This window comes from Amblyraja radiata, chromosome 15 (assembly GCF_010909765.2).
Source record: "Amblyraja radiata isolate CabotCenter1 chromosome 15, sAmbRad1.1.pri, whole genome shotgun sequence".
NCBI classification, from domain to species: domain Eukaryota; kingdom Metazoa; phylum Chordata; class Chondrichthyes; order Rajiformes; family Rajidae; genus Amblyraja; species Amblyraja radiata.
In genome coordinates, this window is record NC_045970.1 from 47,558,895 (window position 1) to 47,577,392 (window position 18,498).

Sequence of the window (18,498 nt, forward strand, 5' to 3'; positions counted from 1 at the left end):
TTTACGTCTTTGGAACGTGGGTGGAGACCAGAGCTCTCGGAGAAAACCCACACAGGTCAGTGGGAGAATATATAAACTCTGTACAGACAGCCCCCGTAGTAAAGATCGAACCCGGGTCTCTGCCACTGTGAGACAGCAACTCTACCGCTGCACCACCCTGCCACCCGAATCTAATTTTTTTTTTAATTATAAAACTTTACATTCAAATTCATAATTCACTCCCTCAGTGAATTTTGTTTTAAAAGAAAAAAGATTTGCCCAAACCTTATGCAGAACCGTGGTGCAGCGGTAGAGTTGCTGCCTTACAGCGCCAGAGACGCGGGTTCAATCCTGACTACAGGTGCTGTCTGTACGGAGTTTGTACGTTCTCCCCGTGACCCGCGTGGGTTTTTTCTCCGAGATCTTCGGTTTCCTCCCGCACTCCAAAGACGTACAGGTTTGTAGGTTAATTGACTTGGTATAAATGTAAAAATTGTCCCTATTGTGTGTGTATGGTAGTGTTAACGTGCGGGGATCGCTGGTCGGCACGGACTCGGTGGGTGTAAGGTTTCCACGCTGTATCTCTAAACTCTAAACTCAGAAAGGAACACAAATTATTGAATACCGTTCCCATGGACAATTATGTAAACATTTGTTGACTATGTTCACAAGCCCATAGTTTTCAGCTAGCGTTTAAGTCCAGAGGCATGTCAAACAAAACGAATGTTATTCCGAGGCAGTATTTGAGCTTTCAAATCTTCTGCAAGTCTCACATTGCAACATAGAAAAACGCATTTGCCTTATACAAGGTGAGAATTAACATGGGAACACCATAATGTATTTGATCATTCAGATAAACGTTATTCCCTTTATCATGTATCTGTACCCCCGTAAATGGCTCGATTGTAATTGTGTATTGTCTTTCTGCTGACTGGTTAGCACGCAACAAAAAGCTTTTCGCTGTACCTCAGTACACGTGACAATAAACTAAACATAACTGCAGCGGGATGCTGAGGGTTAAGGTTGGCTGGGGGGGGAGGGTTGGGATGAGTTGTTGAGAAAGGTGGAGTGGCAGTTGTGCTTTGTGTAGATAAATGCAAGATACAGGATACACCACCGATTTTCCAGCACCCTTTGGTTCCAGATCCTTTCTGGATTATTTATCCGTTTTGCCGGAACCAACGGAGGCCAACGGTACCGGAGCGGTTCGCCTGGTCTGCCGAGGGGCTGAGATACCGGCCTGTAAAGTCGACCATGGGAACAGATCTGCCGGCTCCGGTCGGGCCGCAGTTCCAGAGCCCTGGCCGCAGGGGGCAAAGTCGACCCGCCGATCGGCCGCGGAAGTCCCGATGAGGTCGAGATTGGCCGCCTCACCCGGCCTAGGCACCACATTATCAGGGGGACTTCCATGAGGGAGGTCGGGGTGGGGGGGAGGGAAGTGTTCAAGTACAATCTCGTAATTTTGTCCTGATTACAGGAGATGCCGGACTTTCAGTTGCTAGAAATTCGGTGGTGGACCTGCAACACTTTTAAGAGTATCGTTGAAATGCCGGGTCACATTTTGACTACAAATCATTAAAGCCAGTAAAGTTACAGCGCTGACTGAGCAGTGATGAACCCATAGATTTGCAGGCAGGTTTTATACAGGCTCACGCCAAATTAATTTCCTCAGCAACTAAGGTAGCCCCTTGAATAAAAATTCCCCTGAATAAATAACTGCAGTTGTCTCTTCCGTTTTAACATTTAAAAAAAAAAAAAAAAAAAAAATCTCGATCCTCGTTCAACTGTTTACAAACAATCCATTTTCATTATCGATTTGTCTTTGGAAGGAGGCACCTTTCACCGCAGTGAAGGGAAAGCCATACAAGTGCACAAATAAATCAAAATTGCTCTACGACCGCCATCTAAGTCGCTAGTGTCGGATTCGAACCCAAAGAGCGCTCCTCTAAGGGAGCTCCGCCGCCATTATCACGAGGGGCTGAGCTCCCAATGCCACCATCAGCACTGCTTCAGGTATCTCTGTCAAGGCATCTTGGTGACCCACAGCACTGATCCATTTATTCGTCTTTCCTTTCCACTCTCCGAACTTCCCTCCCCCTCCCCCTCCCCTCCCCCTCCCCCTCCCCCACCGGTTTTACAAAGATGCAAGGCAAAAAGCAAGTTTTGAAGAACCAGACTCAGAAATCCGCATCCCATCCGGAGTCATCGTCAGGAGGTGGGTCGTCGTTGTCTTCGGGGAAGCTGTCGAAGTTGCTCGTGTCCGTTGGGGATGTCACCTGTGCGGAAGAATGAAATAAAATAAAACAACCTGCCATTTGGAGTCGGAAGGATGCTGGTTTCCATTAAATTAAACTAAACTGTACTAAATATAATCATGGAGGGGCACTTGGCATCAAGTTGGGCCAAGGAAACTGGCCTCTTGGTCCAACTTACCCATGGCGACCAACTTGCCCCATCCACACTAGTCCCACCAGCCTGCATTTGGCCCATATCCCTCTAACCTGGCTAAATGTTTCTTAAACGTTGCAATCGTACCTGCTTTAAATGCTTAAATATCAAGGCTTAAATGTGTCCGTCCTGTGGACTATCCCATCAGCACCTAGTTTACACTGACGATAGACACAAAATGCTGGAGTAACTCAGCAGGTCGTAAGTTAATAAGTTCATAACCTCCATAAGCTGAATTAGGTCATGCGACCCATCAAGTCTACTCCGCCACTGATCTCCATGGCTGATGTATCTTTCCCTCCAAACCCCATTTTCCTGCCTTCTCCCTATAACCCCTGACATCCTTACTTATCAAGAATCTGTCGATTTCCGCCTTCAAATGACCCTTTGACTTGGCCTCCACAGCCTTCTGCGGCGATGAATTCCACAAATTCACCACCTTCTGACAAAAGAAATTCCTCCTCATCTACTTCCTTTTATTCTGAGGCTATGACCTCTGGTCCTAGACTCTCCCACTAGTGGAAACATCCTCTCCACATCCACTCTATCCAGGCCTTTCACTATTTGTCTGCAGTCTGAAGAAGGGTCTCGACCTGAAACGTCACCTATTCCTTTTCTCCATAGATGCTGCCTGACCCACTGAGTTACTGCAGCGTTTTGTGTCAACCTGTCATTTTAGTCAGTGAGAATGAGATAGTTCACAATACTGGTGCATTTCAGCCCTGCTATTTAAGCATTTAAAGCAGGGACTATCACAATGTTTAAGAAACATTGAGACAGGTACATGGATAGAACAGGTTTAGAAGGATATGGACCAAATGCAGGCTGGTATAAGGTGGTCGGCGTGGGCAAGTTGGGCCAAAGGGCCTGTTTCCACTCTGTAAGACTCGTTGACTATATATGTCCTTCCATGTTTATATTTAGTTTAATTTAGTTGAATTTAGAGATAGTGTGGAAACAGGTCATTTGGTCCACTCTTTTCACACTAGTTCTATCCGACACGTTAGGGACAATTTACAGAAACCAATTAACCTACACACCTGCATGTCTTTGGAAAGTGGGAAGAAACCGGAGCACCCAGAAAAAAACAGTCACAGGGAGAACGTACAAACTCCATACAGATGGTGCCCATAGTCAGATTCAAACCCGGGTCTCTGGCACTGTAAGGCAGCAACTCTACCGCTGCGCCACAGTGCCGCTCACGATGTAGCAGTAAAAATTGCTGCACGAACTAAGCATCTGTGGAGATAATGGGATGGTCTAATCCAGGTAACATTCGGGTAAAATGTAGAAACATGGAACTGAAGATGTATCTTCAGTTCCAACTGAAAATGACACAAAGTGCTGAAGTAACTCAGCGGGTCAGGCAGCATCTCTGGTGAACATGGATAGGTGATGTTGCGGGTCGGGACCCTTGGCAAACCTCCTCTGCCCTCTGCTTCCTACTAGAGGTGGAGCATTGAAACTGCAACCATCAAATTCAAAGGAGAGAGCTGTTTAAAATGACCTGGCCGCTGTAATATTAGTCAGTGAAGAATGTTAGAATTGGATCGGATTCCAACTCCCCTTCCCCTAAGCATAATTTGGAGAATAAAATTATTATCAGTAAAAGACTGTAATTAATCATCTTATTTCTTTTTAAAAAATGACATTGCATTTATATAAATGAAATTTCTATTTACATTTGTATAAATGCATTTGGGAGAGTCCAGAACCAGGGGGTCGCAGTTTAAGAATAAGGGGTAGGCCATTTACAACTGAGATGAGGAAAAACATTTTCACCCAGATAGTTGTGAATCTGTGGAATTCTCTGCCACGGAAAACAGTGGAGGCCAATTCACTGGATGTATTCAAGAGAGAGTTAGATACACTCTTGGGGCTAATGGAATCAAGGGATATGGCGAGAAAAGAGGAACGGGGTACTGATTTTGGATGAGCAGCCGTGATCATATTGAATGGCGATGCTGGCGCGATGGGCCGAATGGCCTACTCTTACTCCTCTTTTCTATGTTTCTATATCAATGAAAATGTCAGAGAGATATCGTTTCCATTGGTCACTTAAAACAAAACTGATATGATTGAGTGATTTAAAGGCAGTGACATTCATTACTTCATCCTACCAAGGCCTACAGAATCTCCTGGTTGCAAACATTGTAATGGCCCTCCCTGTTCCCATGCCGACCTTTCTGCCCTGGGCCTCCACCATTGCCAGATTGAAGCCACACGCAAATTGGAAGAACAACACCTCATATTACACCTGGGTAGCTCCCAACCCAATGGTGTGAACATTAAATTCTCCAATTTTAAGTAACATCTCTCTCTTCCCCCTCTCTCTTTTCTGTGTTTCCCCATCCACCCATTTCTTCCACTAACCTGCCCCTCTTCTTTCTCTGTCTTTCCCCAATACCCCTCCCTCTGGCTTTACCTTTCACTTCTCTTCTCTCCTTATCTGACACCTTTTTGTCTCCTTTTCACCTCTAGGCTTTTGTCACTTGCTCCACTTATCTTAATTTAAAAAAAAACCCTCACCTATATCCACCTATCACTTAGCAGGCTTAGTGCTGCTCCTACCTCTTCCCCCCCCCCCTACTATGGCCATTCTGAAGTCACGTCCCAACCCGGAACGTCACCTGGCCATTCATTCCACAGATGCTGCTTGACCCACTGAGTTCCTCCAGCACTTTGTGCTTGACACAAGATTCCATCATCTGCCGTTCCGTCTGTTTCGACCCAACCTCATTCTTGTATCTCTCGAACTTTATTACAGAAGCCCAAATTTAGAAACTTTCTTGCAATCAGCCGCTGCCTCCAACTCTGGGATCTCAATGGTTGTCGGGAGCGGCAAAGCAGATGCAGAGTTAGGTGGTGCAGCGGCGGAGTTGCTGCCTAATGCCCCTGTCCCACTTAGGAAACCTGAACGGAAACCTCTGGAGACTTTGCGCCCCACCCAAGGTTTCCGTGCGGTTCCCGGAGGTTCCTGGAGGTTTTTGTCAGTCTCCCTACCTGCTTCCACCACCTGCAACCTCCGGGAACCGCACGGAAACCTTGGGTGGGGCGCAAAGTCTCCAGAGGTTTCCGTTCAGGTTTCCTAAGTGGGACAGGGGCACTACAGCGCCAGGGACCCGGGTTCGGTCCTGACGACGGGACAATTTACAGACGGCAATTAACTTGCAAACCTGCGTGTCTTTGGAATGTGCGAGGAACCTGGACCCGGAGAAAACCCACGCGGTCACAGGGAGAACGTACAACCTCTGTACCGACAGCACCCGTAGTCAGGATCAAACCCGGCTCTCTAGCACTATGAGGAAGTAGCTCTGCTGCTGCACCACTTTGCCGCTCTAAATTGGCGTTGGTAAAATGATAAATTGTTCCTAATGTGTAGGCTATTGCTAGTGTGCGGGGATTGCTGGTTGGCATGGACTCGATGGGCCGAGGGGCCTGTTTCCGCGCTGTATCTCTAAAGTACGAAAGTAAGGAGTACATCAGCAGATGGACACATTGGTTAAACACTTACATTAGGTACAATTGGAGGTGTTAAAGTGCCTTTCCTTAATCCTTCCCAGTTAAAACCTTCAAACCATCTGAAAAAAAAAAATCCTTAGTTGTACATTATTATTAATAATATTTTCTATTTTACGCAAAGAAACAGAATTATGAGCTTCCAGGGTGGGAACGAAGGAAGAGACAGAGCAGACAATGTATTGGCTCTGTTAATGACAATGCATATCATAATTAATAAGCCAAAGATGTTTCATGTTCATAAGTCAGAGGAACAGAATGAGGCCATTTGGCCCATCGAGTCTACTCCGCCATTCAATCATGGCTGATCTACCTTTCCCTCCCAACCCCATTCTCCTGCCTTCTCGCCATAACCTTTGACACCCGTACTAATCAAGAATCTGCAAATCTCCACTTTCAAAATACCCAATGGCCTCCACCACCATTGAGGCAATGAATTCCACAGATTCATCACCGACTAACAAAATTGATTTGTCCTTGTCTCCTTTTCAAAGGTACGCCCTTTTATTGTGAGGCTATGGCCTCTGGCCCTAGACTAGTGGAAACATCCTCTTCACATCCACTCTATCCAAGCCTTTCACAATTCGGTAAGTTTAAATGAAGTTCCCACTCATCCGCCTAAACTCCAGCGAGTACAGGCCCAGCATCACCAAACGCTCGGTAGGCCGAAGGGCCTGTTTCTGCGCTGTATCTCCAAACTAAAATGCATTCTCCATGTGAAGCAGGTCTGGTGCTGACTCCCATGCTGACTCCCATACTCCCATTGGGACGACAGATGGCACAATGGGCTAAGTGTTCGGCTGTCAACCGGAAGGTAGCCGGTTCGAATCCCGCTTGGAGTGCATACTGTCGTTGTGTCCTTGGGCAAGACACTTCACCCACCTTTGCCTGTGTGTGAATGTGTGTGAGTGATTGGTGGTGGTCGGAGGGGCCGTAGGCGCAGATTGGCAGCCACGCTTCCGTCAGTCTGCCCCAGGGCAGCTGTGGCTACAGAAGTAGCTCACCACCACCGAGTGTGACTGAGGAGTGAATGAATAATGCGATGTAAAGTGCCTTGAGTATTAGAAAGGCGATATATAAATCCCATCCATTATTATTATTATGCGTGGAAAACAAAATACTCTGGTCTCAGCAATAGTTTTGCAGAGCTGATAAAGTTGGTTTTACAACATTGTGCAAATAAAATGTATAAAGCAAAGACTCACTTGTGTTTTTGGATGTCTTTAACTCCATTTTTCAAATTCCCTAGTCTTTCTGACGGATTGTCCCTGTTAGGGAAAGCAAACAATACTTTTTTTTTTCAATGACTGTATCTCTGCTGAATATTTGGTTTGTCATTTGACCATATTTTTTAAATTAATAAAGTGGCAAGAGTCATTGGTTTAAGGTGAAGGGGAAAAGATTTCATAGGAATCTTAGGGGAAACTTTTTCACACAAAGGGCGGTGGCTGAGGAGCTGCCAGAGGAGGTAGTTGAGGCTGGGACTATCCCAATGTTTAAGAAACTGTTCGACAGGGACATGGATAGGGCATGGATAGTGTGAAGAGATATGGGACAAACGCGGGCAGGTTGGACTAGTGTAGCTGGGATGGGACACGTTGGTCGGTGTGGGCAAGTTGGGCCCAAGGGGCCTGTTTCCACTCCGTATCACTCTATGACTCTATGACAAGAGGGAGTGTTTTAGGAGAGGAAGCCTTCTAAATGTTAAGCAGATTGGAGATTGACTATTTAACTGGTTGGATATTACACATCCCTAAAGGGCCTGTCCCACCAGCATGCGACTGCATGCGGCTAGCACGACCTAACATGGTCGCTTGAGCCGTACGGCCTTGCGGGGCCGGTCTCACTTCGATCGCCGGAGCTGTATGGAGTTGTGCGGAGCTGGTCCCGACATCGCGCGGGGCTCCGAGAAACTGACAATGTCCAAACATTCCGCGCGCCTGCCGGCCCGCAGCCGCATTGAGGCCGTACGCACCGCCTCGACGGGCGTGCGCAGAGTCTCGACATTGTACGCAGCGTCTTGACGCCGTACACAGCGTCTTGACGGCGTACGCCTAGCGCGAACTTCCCACGGACTTCGCTCGAACTTCACGTCAACCCGTACGGGATCACTCGACCTCCGCGCGGCCCCCGCTTCCGGTTTGCTCGTGCTCGCCGCATGTAGGTCGCATGCTCGTGGGACAGGCCCTGTACGGGGATCACTCGACCACTGCGCGGTCCCCGCTTCCGGTTTGCTCGCGCTTGCCGCATGTAGGTCGCATGCTCGTGAGACAGGCCCTCCTTAACTGTGACCCATTCTCTCAGGCACTTACCTGCATAATTTCTTGATGAGGTTAGCAGCATTTTTAGTGATTTTCTTTGGAAATTCGATCATGTCGATCCCACGAAGAATGATGTTGTACGTTTTCATGGGATCAGGCCCTGAGAATGGCGGACTTGGGGAGAAGGGAAGAGGAAGCACAGAGGTAAAAAATACAGTTCCAAACTGCGATGGATGGAACGCATATTTACTGATAACAAAACGCCCCAGCGCTCATGGGTTATCAAACATTCACATCAGCACCAACTCCTGGTTTACACCCGAGATAGACACAAAAAGCTGGAGTAACTCAGCGGGTCAGGCAGTGTCTCTGAAGAGGAGGAATGGGAGACATTTCAGGGTCAAGACCCTTCTTCAGACTGAGAATCAGGGGAGAGGGAAACGAGGGGTTGAAGTATAGACGGTGATGTAGAGATGTAGCATTACTTTTTTTATTTTATTAGAAGCAATGTACATACATCGATGTAGGGATGTACAATACAGAAATGAAAGATATGCAAGAAAAATAATGATGATCAAGGAAGCGGTACATTGTTAGCCGTGGGCAAGGTAAAAACGAGTTATTGCAGGCTTCCACTAGTGGGAGAGTCTAGGAGATGTTTCTACCAGTGGGAGAGTCTAGATCCAGAGATCGTAGCATCAGAATTAAAGAACGTTCATGTAGGGAGGAGAAGGGGAGGAATTTCTATAGTCAGAAGGTGGTAAATCTGTGGAATTCTTTGCCACAGAAGGCCGTGGATGCCAATTCAATGGATATTTTTAAGGTAGAGATGGGTAGATTCTTGATTAGTACAGGTGCCAGAGGTTATGGGGAGAAAGCAGGAAAATGGGGTCAGGAGGGAGAGATAGATCAGCCATGATTGAATGGCGGAGTGGAATTGATGGGCCAAATGGCCTAATTCTGTTCCTATCACATATGACTGCACGTGTGAACCGTCCAGAACTGTTAGCTTCCTTGTAAACACGCTGGCATCTTACACGCACTCATCCCCGCATCTTCCGTGCATGTGTGCCAGTATCTTAGGGCATAAGGAAAATGCGTAGAATTAGGACATTCGGCCCATCAAGTCTACTCCGCCATTCAATCATGGCTGGTTTATGTCTCACTCCTAACCTCATACTCCTGCCTTCTCCCCACAAATAAGGTCATAAGGTCATCTTACATGCATATGTGCCAGTATTTTCCATGCATGTTTGCCTGTATCTTACGTGCATGTTTGCCTGTATCTTACGTGCATGTTTGCCTGTAACTTACGTGCATGCATGCATGCTGGCATCTAATGTGTGTACACACTGGCACTTGCGCGGGACACGGTTCGAAAGGCTGCAGCCATCTTATGGTAGTTAGGGTGATCTACCATGTTCGAAGGCAGTTAGTAAATTACTGTTTAATTACTTAATCCGTTATCACTCCGGGCAACACATAACAACGCGGTTACATTTAGAAGATCTATAGACAACATCTACAGTCAATGTCTGTAATGCCTGCCTCTCCCCAAGTTATGCTGTATTACAGCTTGGTAGAACATAGAACAGTACAGCACAAGAACGGGCTCTTCAGCCCACAATGTCCGTGCCGAACATGATGCCCCCAGACCATGTCTTATCTACCTGCACATTATCCATATCCGTCCTTTCCCTAGTTAACCGTATGCCTATCCAAAAGCTTCGTAAATAGGTTAGATCCTGATTACAGGTGGAGTCTATGGAGTTTGTACGTGGGTTTTCTCCGGGTTTCCTTCCACACTCCAAAGATGCACAGGTTTGCAGATCAATTGGCTTGGTAACATTGTAAATTGTCCCCAGTGTATGTAGGATAGCGCTAAGTGTGCGGGGACTGCTGGTCGGCCTGGACACGGTGGGCCTGTTTCTGCGCTGTATCTCAAAACATCTCTAAACTAAGGTACACAAAAAAGCTGGAGAAACTCAGCGGGTGCAGCAGCATCTATGGAACGAAGGAAATAGGCAACGTTTCGGCCCGAAACGTTGCCTATTTCCATCGCTCCATAGATGCTGCTGCACCCGCTGAGTTTCTCCAGTTTTTCTGTGTGCCTTCGATGTTCCAGCATCTGCAGTTCCTTCTTAAACACGTCTCCAAACTAAAACAGCTTTGGGAGATTCTTAATTTTGGCTTCTATATGTCAAAGTTCAAGTTCTTGTTCCACCATACAGGGCAGCACAATGCAGGTCCACCACCGATTTTCCGGCAACTGGTGTTCCGGCACCTCCTATAATCCGGACAAAACCACGAGAGCGCGCTTGAACCCCCCTCCCCACCAAGTCCCCACTCCCCGAAAATGTGGTGCCTAGGCCGGGTGAGGCAGCCGATCTCGACCTCATCGGGACTTCTGCAGCCGATCGGCCCTCTGTTGGCCCGGCAAAACGGAAAACACGGCAAGGCTCAGGAACCAAGGGTGCCGGAAAACCGGCGGGGGACCTGGTGTTCTCACCTGCCGGTTAGAAGTTCGTACATAAGGATTCCAAGTGACCAGTAATCAGCTGATATGTCATGTCCTTTGTTCAAGATGATTTCTGGAGCCACGTATTCCGGTGTCCCACAGAACGTCCAGGTCTTTTTCCCAAATCCTATTTTCTTGGCAAATCCAAAGTCCACCTGGGAGCGAGAGGGAGAGAGAGAGAGAGAGAGAGAGGAAGAGAGAGAGGAGAGAGGGAGAGAGAGAGGAGAGAGGGAGAGAGAGAGGGAGAAAGAGAGAGAGAGAGAGGGAGAGAGAGAGAGAGGGAAAGATGGAGGGAAAGAGAGAGGGTAGAGAGAGAGAGAGGGAGAGGAAGACGAGAGCGAGGGAAGAGAGGAGAGAGGAAGAGAGAGAGGAGAGATGTGCAGAAGAGAAGAGAGAGAGCGGGAGAGATGAGAGAGACGAGGGATGAGAGAACGGAGAGAGGAACCCCAAAGAGAGGAGGAGAGAGTTGAGAGAGAGGAGACGGGAGAGAGAGAGAGGAAGAGAGAGAGGGGAGAGAGAGAGAGAAGAGGTAGAGAAGCAGGAGGACGAGAGGAGAGAGACGAGAGAGAGCGAGAGAGAGAGGCGAGAGAGCGGACTGCTCCCGACGCCGAGACGGGAGTCGAGAGGAGAAAGACCTGCAGGACCGAAGAGACTGAGACGAGAGGGAGAGAGCGCAGATGTGTGCCAGGGCGAGAGGAGAGAGGGAGAGAGAGAGAGAGGGAGAGGGAGAGGGAGAGGAGGGAGAGGGAGAGGAGAGAGGGAGAGACGGGAGCGAGGGAGGGAGAGAGAGAGGAGAGAGAAGAGCATTGAGGGAAGGGGAGGAGAGGAGTGAGAAAAGAGAGAGAGTGAGGAGATGAGGGAGAGAGGAGGGAGACGAGCAGAGGAGGGAAAGAGAGGGACGGACGCAGGAGAAGAGAGGGAGAGATGAGAGAGACGAGAGAGAGACGAGAGAGAGGAGAGAGAGAGAGGAGGAGAAAGGGAGAGAGAGGAGAGAGAGAGAGAGAGAGAGAGGAGAGAGAGAGAGGAGAGAGAGGGGAGGAGAGAGAGAGAGAGGAGGAGAGAGAGGAGGAGAGAGAGAGAGAGAGAGAGAGGAGAGAGGAGAGAGAGAGAGAGAGAGAGAGAGAGAGAGAGGACATAACAAGGCAGCTTAACGTGAGCATCGATGATGGTGCAGACCGACGGACGCAGACGGACCACGTGGGAGTGAGGACGTCACTGTCGGGGGAAGGAACAAAGGATAACCTGGCATGGGGGGACAGCCGTGAGGAGGGGACAAACAAAGGGGGATCTGGCATGGGCACACTTTGAAACGTTGTAAGCGTACTTTATGTGGCAACTATTTACATACCTAGCAAAGAATTTCACTGTGACTTGTCACATGTGATAATAAACTATTCAATTCAATTCAATACGTGGACACATACTTGTCCTTTACTTGGTCAGTACTCACCAGTTTAGCATATCCCCTGTGATCCAGGATTAAGTTTTCTGGTTTGAGGTCCCTGTAAATAATTCCTTTGAAATGCAGATAGGCGAAGGCTTCTACCACGCAGGCCGTGTAGAATCGAGTGGTAGCGTCATCGAAAGAACCTCTGCAGAGAAAACACCAACAGGGGAGACATTACCGCAGCAGAATGAAGCTGAGCCCGCGAGTAGAAGCTGGTGGATTAGTCGTGTGGGTCACTTCGGCATGAAATGCAGTTTCTTCCAGGCAGTTGCGTGAATGCTTGGACCCTCCTGAAGCGATGATAGTGCGCACATATTAATAAGCAGCTTGTCAGGCAACGGTCTCAGTGACAACCAGGGAACTGGAGAAAAGGCTTTCGTTCCTGGGTGCCACTGTATCGCTGAGACTCCAAATGATCCTGTCAAAACGCAACTCTCCGCAGATCTTCATTGATTTTTGTTCAGAAAGAGTTCGCTCCTCTGCGAATGTCGTGGGGGCGAGGAACAAAGAACCCCGCAGATAGACTCCGAGTGCAGCCCCTGCACAAGTTGTGTCCACGTCAGATGGACACAAAGTGCTGGAGTAACTCAGTGGGTCTGGCAGTATCTCTGGAGAAAAGGAAAAGGCGACGTTTCGTTGTCGGAACCCTTCTTCGGACGGGTTTCTTTTCACCAGGGAGCCTGCCCGACCCACGGAGTTGCTCCAGTATTGTGTTTCAATCCTCAGTGCAATCCAGCATCTGCAGTTCCTTCCTCCACAAAGAACTGCAAATGCTGGTTAATACACAAAAGGACACAGAGTGCTGGAGTAACTCAGCAGGTCAGGCAACATCTCTGAAGAACATGAGTAGGTGATGCTTGGAGTCGAGACCCTTCTTCAGACTGACATTATGGAGGGCAGGGGGGGGGAGAAGAATGTTAGAAGCTCCCCCTCAGTCTGAAGAAGGGTCCCGACCCGAAACGTCATCCACCCATGCTCTCCAGAGCTGCTGCCCAACCCGCTGAGTTACTCCAGCGCTGAGTGTCCTTTAACGGAGAGAGGGACTAGGATTACAAAAAACCCACAACCGTTCCTAGCTTTTGGCGAGTTTGGAGATCATAATGAGAGGAAGATTTTCAGAGGATCCACAAGCCTGAAGACATTGCAATGAACTGGATGGGCCATGGAACATCCCAGAAATGGTGCACACACAGTGGTTACCCCATGCAATGGACAGACAATGGCGGTGAAGATAGACAGAGTGGGGCCCACTGATGGATGTTGCAAGCTGAGAGGACTGAGCTGTTTCTCGCCATATTCCAAGGTGCAGTTTAGAGTTTTCTTTCAATGCAACATGGAGCCACATACCTTTTAATATTGTCTCCTCTGTATCTACGGAGAAAGGTTAATAATGAATTATTGAACATTGAAAGGGCGCCAGAATACCTCTCGTGTCTGCCCCCTTTAAGGCCAGCGGTCTGTTGCGTAGAGTTGGAGGGTTTTGGAAAGCAAGTGATAATTCATATTTTCTTTATTAATACCCGAGAGTTTAAAGTACTGAATCAGTCTGAAGAAGGGTCCTGAGCTGAAACGTCACCTACTCATTGATGCTGTCTGAAACAAGATGGGCCGAAGGGCCTGTTTTCATGCTGTGGGACTCAATTACTCTATGGGTCTATTACTCTTATACAATGTCCTGACTGATGTTCAGTTTAGAGATACAGCACGGAAACAGGCCCTTCGGCCCACGTTGCCGGGCCCCTCGGTGGCCGAGGCGAACCGTTCCTGTATCGTTGGACTCCTCTCGGAGGCCATGACCTCTATTGGTTTCAGCAAGGCTCTGGAACCAAAGATGCTGGATAATTGGTGGTGGACATATATATATACATGGGTGTCAGAGGTTATGGGGGAAAAGGCAGGAGAATGGGGTAAGGAGGGAGAGATAGATCAGCCATGATTGAATGGCAGAGTAGACTTGATGGGCCAAATGGTCTAATTCTACCCCTATCACATGATCTTATGACATTTTTAAATTATCTATTGACATGGCCCCCACAGCCGTCTGTGGCAATGAATTCCACAGATTCACTACTCTCTGACTAGAAAAGTTCCTCCTCATCTCCTTTCTAAATGTAGTTCCTTTTATTCTGAGGGGTTGGCCTCTGGTCCTAGACTCTCCCACTAGTGGAAACATCCTCTCCACATCCACTCTATCCAGGCCTTTCACTTACAATGAGGCCCCCCCCCCCCCCCGCTCATCATGACGCGATCAAGGCCAGGGTGTATAATTCACACGCCGTACAGGATTTTTACTGTGTACCATTTAGACACCTATCAAAGCAACGAGTCTCAGGAGATCGAACTGGGAATGGGCTGTTAACACTTTAGAAATTCCACATTTCAAAGTCGGGAAGACGTACAAGGAAGCAATGAGTAAATGTGGACGCAGCCCAGACCATCACACAAACCAACCTCCCTTCTATTGACTCCATTTACACCTCACGCTGCCTCCGCAAGGCCAGCAGCATCATCAAGGATGAGTCGCACCCTGGCCACTCCCTCTTCTCCCCTCTCCCATCAGGCAAAAGGTACAGAAGTGTGAAAAACGCCCACCTCCAGATTTGGGGACAGTTTCTTCCCAGCTGTTATCACCGTGTTTCCACTTTGAAGGAAATTACCTGAAATTCGGGGAAATTCTGGTTGTCTTCGGGTAATTTTAGGGAAATTAAATAATGTTGTGAAATTTCCCGGCCGGGTAAGCCTTCTCCAACTGCACGTGTGCGACTGCCGCCCCAACTGCGCACGTGCGGGTACAGGGCCCACTGTGCATGCGCGGGGAGACGCGAAGGGGTCCAATCAAAGATCATACAAGTATATCTAGATTTGCTCTAGTACCTTTGGATCCAATCAGGCCTGCGGGATGATTTGCTGGAAAAAAGTACGTACCTGTATATTTACCAAGAAATTTCCGACCATCCGGGCCTGCGCAGCTGGGGGAGGCCCATCAGCAGCGTCACAATTGAAAATCACGCTGGTGACCAAAGATTATCGAGCAGAGCAAGATAGACCACTCCTCTGAAATCCAATGGGCTGACGTGTAGTACGTAAAGGAACTTCACGGCCGCCATTTGTCTATGCCAAACGCCACATCTTTGGTAGCGGGGACGGACTCCACAGTTACACAATCTGCTCTTACATCAGGTCGCGGGGAAAAGCAAAGATACTAGAGGCTCCTCCAGTATCTTTGGGGGAAGAGGACGTTTCCTCCACTCCTGAGTTGATCCAGGACTGATTCTCGGTCCCCCCCGATACCAGATGAAGGCGGCCGGCGGGAGGACATCAAGCGTCTGCCCACGGTCGGCGCTCCCGAGGGAGGTAGCGGGCAATGCTCCTCTAGTATCTTTGGTGTAATCCGTTCCAAAGATCGATCCGCGCTATCATCTTTGGTGTAATCAGTGTTGTAGGGAACAGTGTTTTATATATAATCGACCACTTCACATATTTAGTTAATGTTATTGTAAATTGCAGCTCAATAAAATGGCGTTGTGTCATACCCATGTCATACTACGCTTTTTTCGCACAGTGGCGCATCTTGCTCTGCTCTATAATCTTTGCTGGTGACGTGGTAGGGATGCCGTCTCAGTGGGCCCGGTGTCCATGCATATGAAGTTGGGGTGGACAGTCGCACATGTGCAGTTGGGGAAGGGTTACTGGGCCAGGAAATACCATCAAATTCCAGGAAATTTGGAATTCTATTTCAGGAATTTTTTTCGTTGAGGTGTGGAAGCACTGTGTTATCAGGCAACCGAATCATCCTACCACAAGCAGAGAGCAGTGCTGAACTACTATCTACCTCTTTGATGACCCTAGGACTATCCTTGACTGGACTTTGCTGGCTTTACCTTGCACGAAACGTTATTTCCATACTATGTACTGCATCTATACACTGTAGGTGGATCGATTGTAATCTTGAATTGTCTTCTGCTGACTAGTTTGCACGAAACAAAAGCTTTCACATGACAATAAATTAAACTAAAGTAATTAAACTAAACTAAGCTAAACTAAACCGGTCGTTCGTTTAATGAATACGGGCTGAGTCTGTGATGTGCCCACATCATCGAATGGATCTATAGGATTGTGACAGCCAGCATCATCAGACACCCACACCACCCTGGCCACCCCCTTATTTCATTCCTGCCATCAGAAAGAAGGTATAGGAGTTTGAAAACTAAGGTAGAACATTGACCTTGGGAGAAACAAGGAACTGCAGGTTCTGGTTTACAAAGAAAAAAGGCACAAAGTGCTGGAGTAACTCATCGGTTCAGGCAGCATATCTGGGTAACATGGATCTGGCACTAAACGTTATAACTTTGATCCTGTATCTTTACACAGTGGACGGATTGATTGTAACCATGTATAGATTACATTATACATGCACAGCACACAACAAAAAGCCAAGAAGCTTTTCCCTGTACCTCGGTACATGTGACAATAATAAATGTAACTGAACTAAACGAAGCCAAACCAAACCAAATTAAACTAAACTGAACTAAACTAGGTGACATTTCGGGCCAGGTCTCTTCTTCAGACTGATGAAGGGTCCCAACCCAAAACGTCACCTCTCCTTGTTCCCCAGGGGTGCAGCCTGACCTGCTGAGTTACTCCAGCACTTTGTACTTTTTAGTATATTGACTTTGTTTGGTGAGAAAAATGCAACTGAACTTGCAGAGTCTTTAGTCAGAGGGTGGTGAATCTATGGGATTCATTGCCACAGACGGCAGTGGTGGCCGTCCATAAATATGTTTAAGGCGGAGATTGACATAGATTCTTGATTAGTACGGGTGTTATGGGGAGAAGGCAGGAGAATGGGGTTGAGAGGGAAAGATAGATCAGCCCTGCTTGAATGGTGGCGTAGACTTGATGGGCCGAATGGCCTAATTCTGCTCCTAGAATTTATGAACTTATGAACCTTAATATCTTTTTAATAATTCTCACAGGCTTAAGCAGTAGTCTCACCACCCAGTCAATGAATATTGAAGGAATATTTACAGGCTTTGGTGGGATTTCGATTTAATAGTTGTAAATGTACACGGCATGAATCAACTGGCAATAATCCTGACTAATCTCCAAATGGAGCAGAAAGAAGTGTGTTTGCAGGCGAGACGAGACCAAGCGCAGGCTCGGCGATCGTTTCGCTGAACACCTCGGCTAAGTCGGCCTAAACACACCTGATCTCCCTGTTGCAAAACACTTTAACTCCCCCTCCCATTCCCACACTGACCTTTCTGGCCTGGGCCTCCTCCATTGTCAGAGTGAGGCCCAGCGCGATTTGCGGGGACAACACCTCATATTTTGCCTGGGCAGCTGACACCCCAGCTGTACAAACATTGACTTTTCCAACTTGCTCTCCATTCCTCCCCCCTTGCCAGTTCTCTGACCAGTCTGACTGTCCTCGATTACATTTTATCTCTGTTTATTTGTTGTTCCCCCAAATTGCGCTGGGCCTCACTCCTAGCTGACAATGATCTATGGTAGACAAAAGTGCTGGAGAAACTCAGCGGGTGTGGCAGCATCTATGGAGCGAAGGAAATAGGCAACGTTTCGGGCCGAAACCCTTCTTCAGACTATAATCTATTCTACATTGGCCTTGATCTCCATCCCATTTGTCTCCTTTTCACACCTTACACTTCCTTAGCTCTGTATCTCTCTCTCCCCTGGCTCAGTCTGAAGAAGGGTCTCGACCCGAAACATTACCCATTCCTTCTCTCCAGAGATGCTGCCTGTTACTCCAGCATTTTGTGTCTATGGATTAGAAAGAAGTCGTGCTCGGGTCTAACAGCAGATGGCAGCAGAGTACAAGTGGTCATTCCAACTCCCAACCAAATACAATTCTAGGATCTGCAGATCTGACAGGCCGAATAGTTTAGTTTTAGTTTTAGAGATACAGCGGGGAAACAGGCCCTTTGGCTCTCAGTGTCTGCACCGCCCAGCGACCCCCACACATTATCACTCTCCTACACACACTGGGGACAATTTATACATTTACACCAAGCCAATTAACCTACACACCTGTACATCTTTGGAGTGTGGGAGGAACCGAAGATCTCGGAGAAAACTCAAGCAAGTCACGGAGAGAACGTACAAACTCAGTACAGACAGCACCCGTAGTCAGGATCGAACCTGGGTCTTTTTGCGCTGTAAGGCAGCAACTCTACCGCTGCGCCACTGTGCCGCAGATTAATCTGGAGTTATTGGAATGATTTTTTTAATATTTTGGTCCTGAAAAAGCAGTCAATGTGATTCGCATGACTTTTTAATTTCCTTTCATTTGGATTTTCTATTAAAGC

At 47.8% G+C, this 18,498-nt stretch overlaps 1 protein-coding gene across 3 annotated transcripts in view; it reads right to left on the reverse strand.

The window, feature by feature from the left end:
- Nucleotides 1-2,088: 2,088 nt before the first annotated feature.
- The window catches only part of prkg1 (protein kinase cGMP-dependent 1), a 445,216-nt gene continuing 428,806 nt past the window's right edge, over nt 2,089-18,498 (reverse strand). For 2 of the 3 annotated variants that reach the window (XM_033034352.1, XM_033034354.1), the window contains exons 13-18: nt 12,176-12,317; nt 10,717-10,880; nt 8,259-8,381; nt 7,152-7,214; nt 5,942-6,008; nt 2,089-2,255 (exon numbers count right to left, since the gene is read on the reverse strand). In XM_033034352.1, the coding sequence (XP_032890243.1) occupies nt 2,157-2,255; nt 5,942-6,008; nt 7,152-7,214; nt 8,259-8,381; nt 10,717-10,880; nt 12,176-12,317 (658 nt within the window). In that variant the 3' untranslated portion in view covers nt 2,089-2,156. Of the gene's footprint in view, nt 2,256-5,941; nt 6,009-7,151; nt 7,215-8,258; nt 8,382-10,716; nt 10,881-12,175; nt 12,318-13,519; nt 13,544-18,498 lie in introns of all 3 variants that reach the window. The other variant, XM_033034353.1, reaches the window with a different exon arrangement.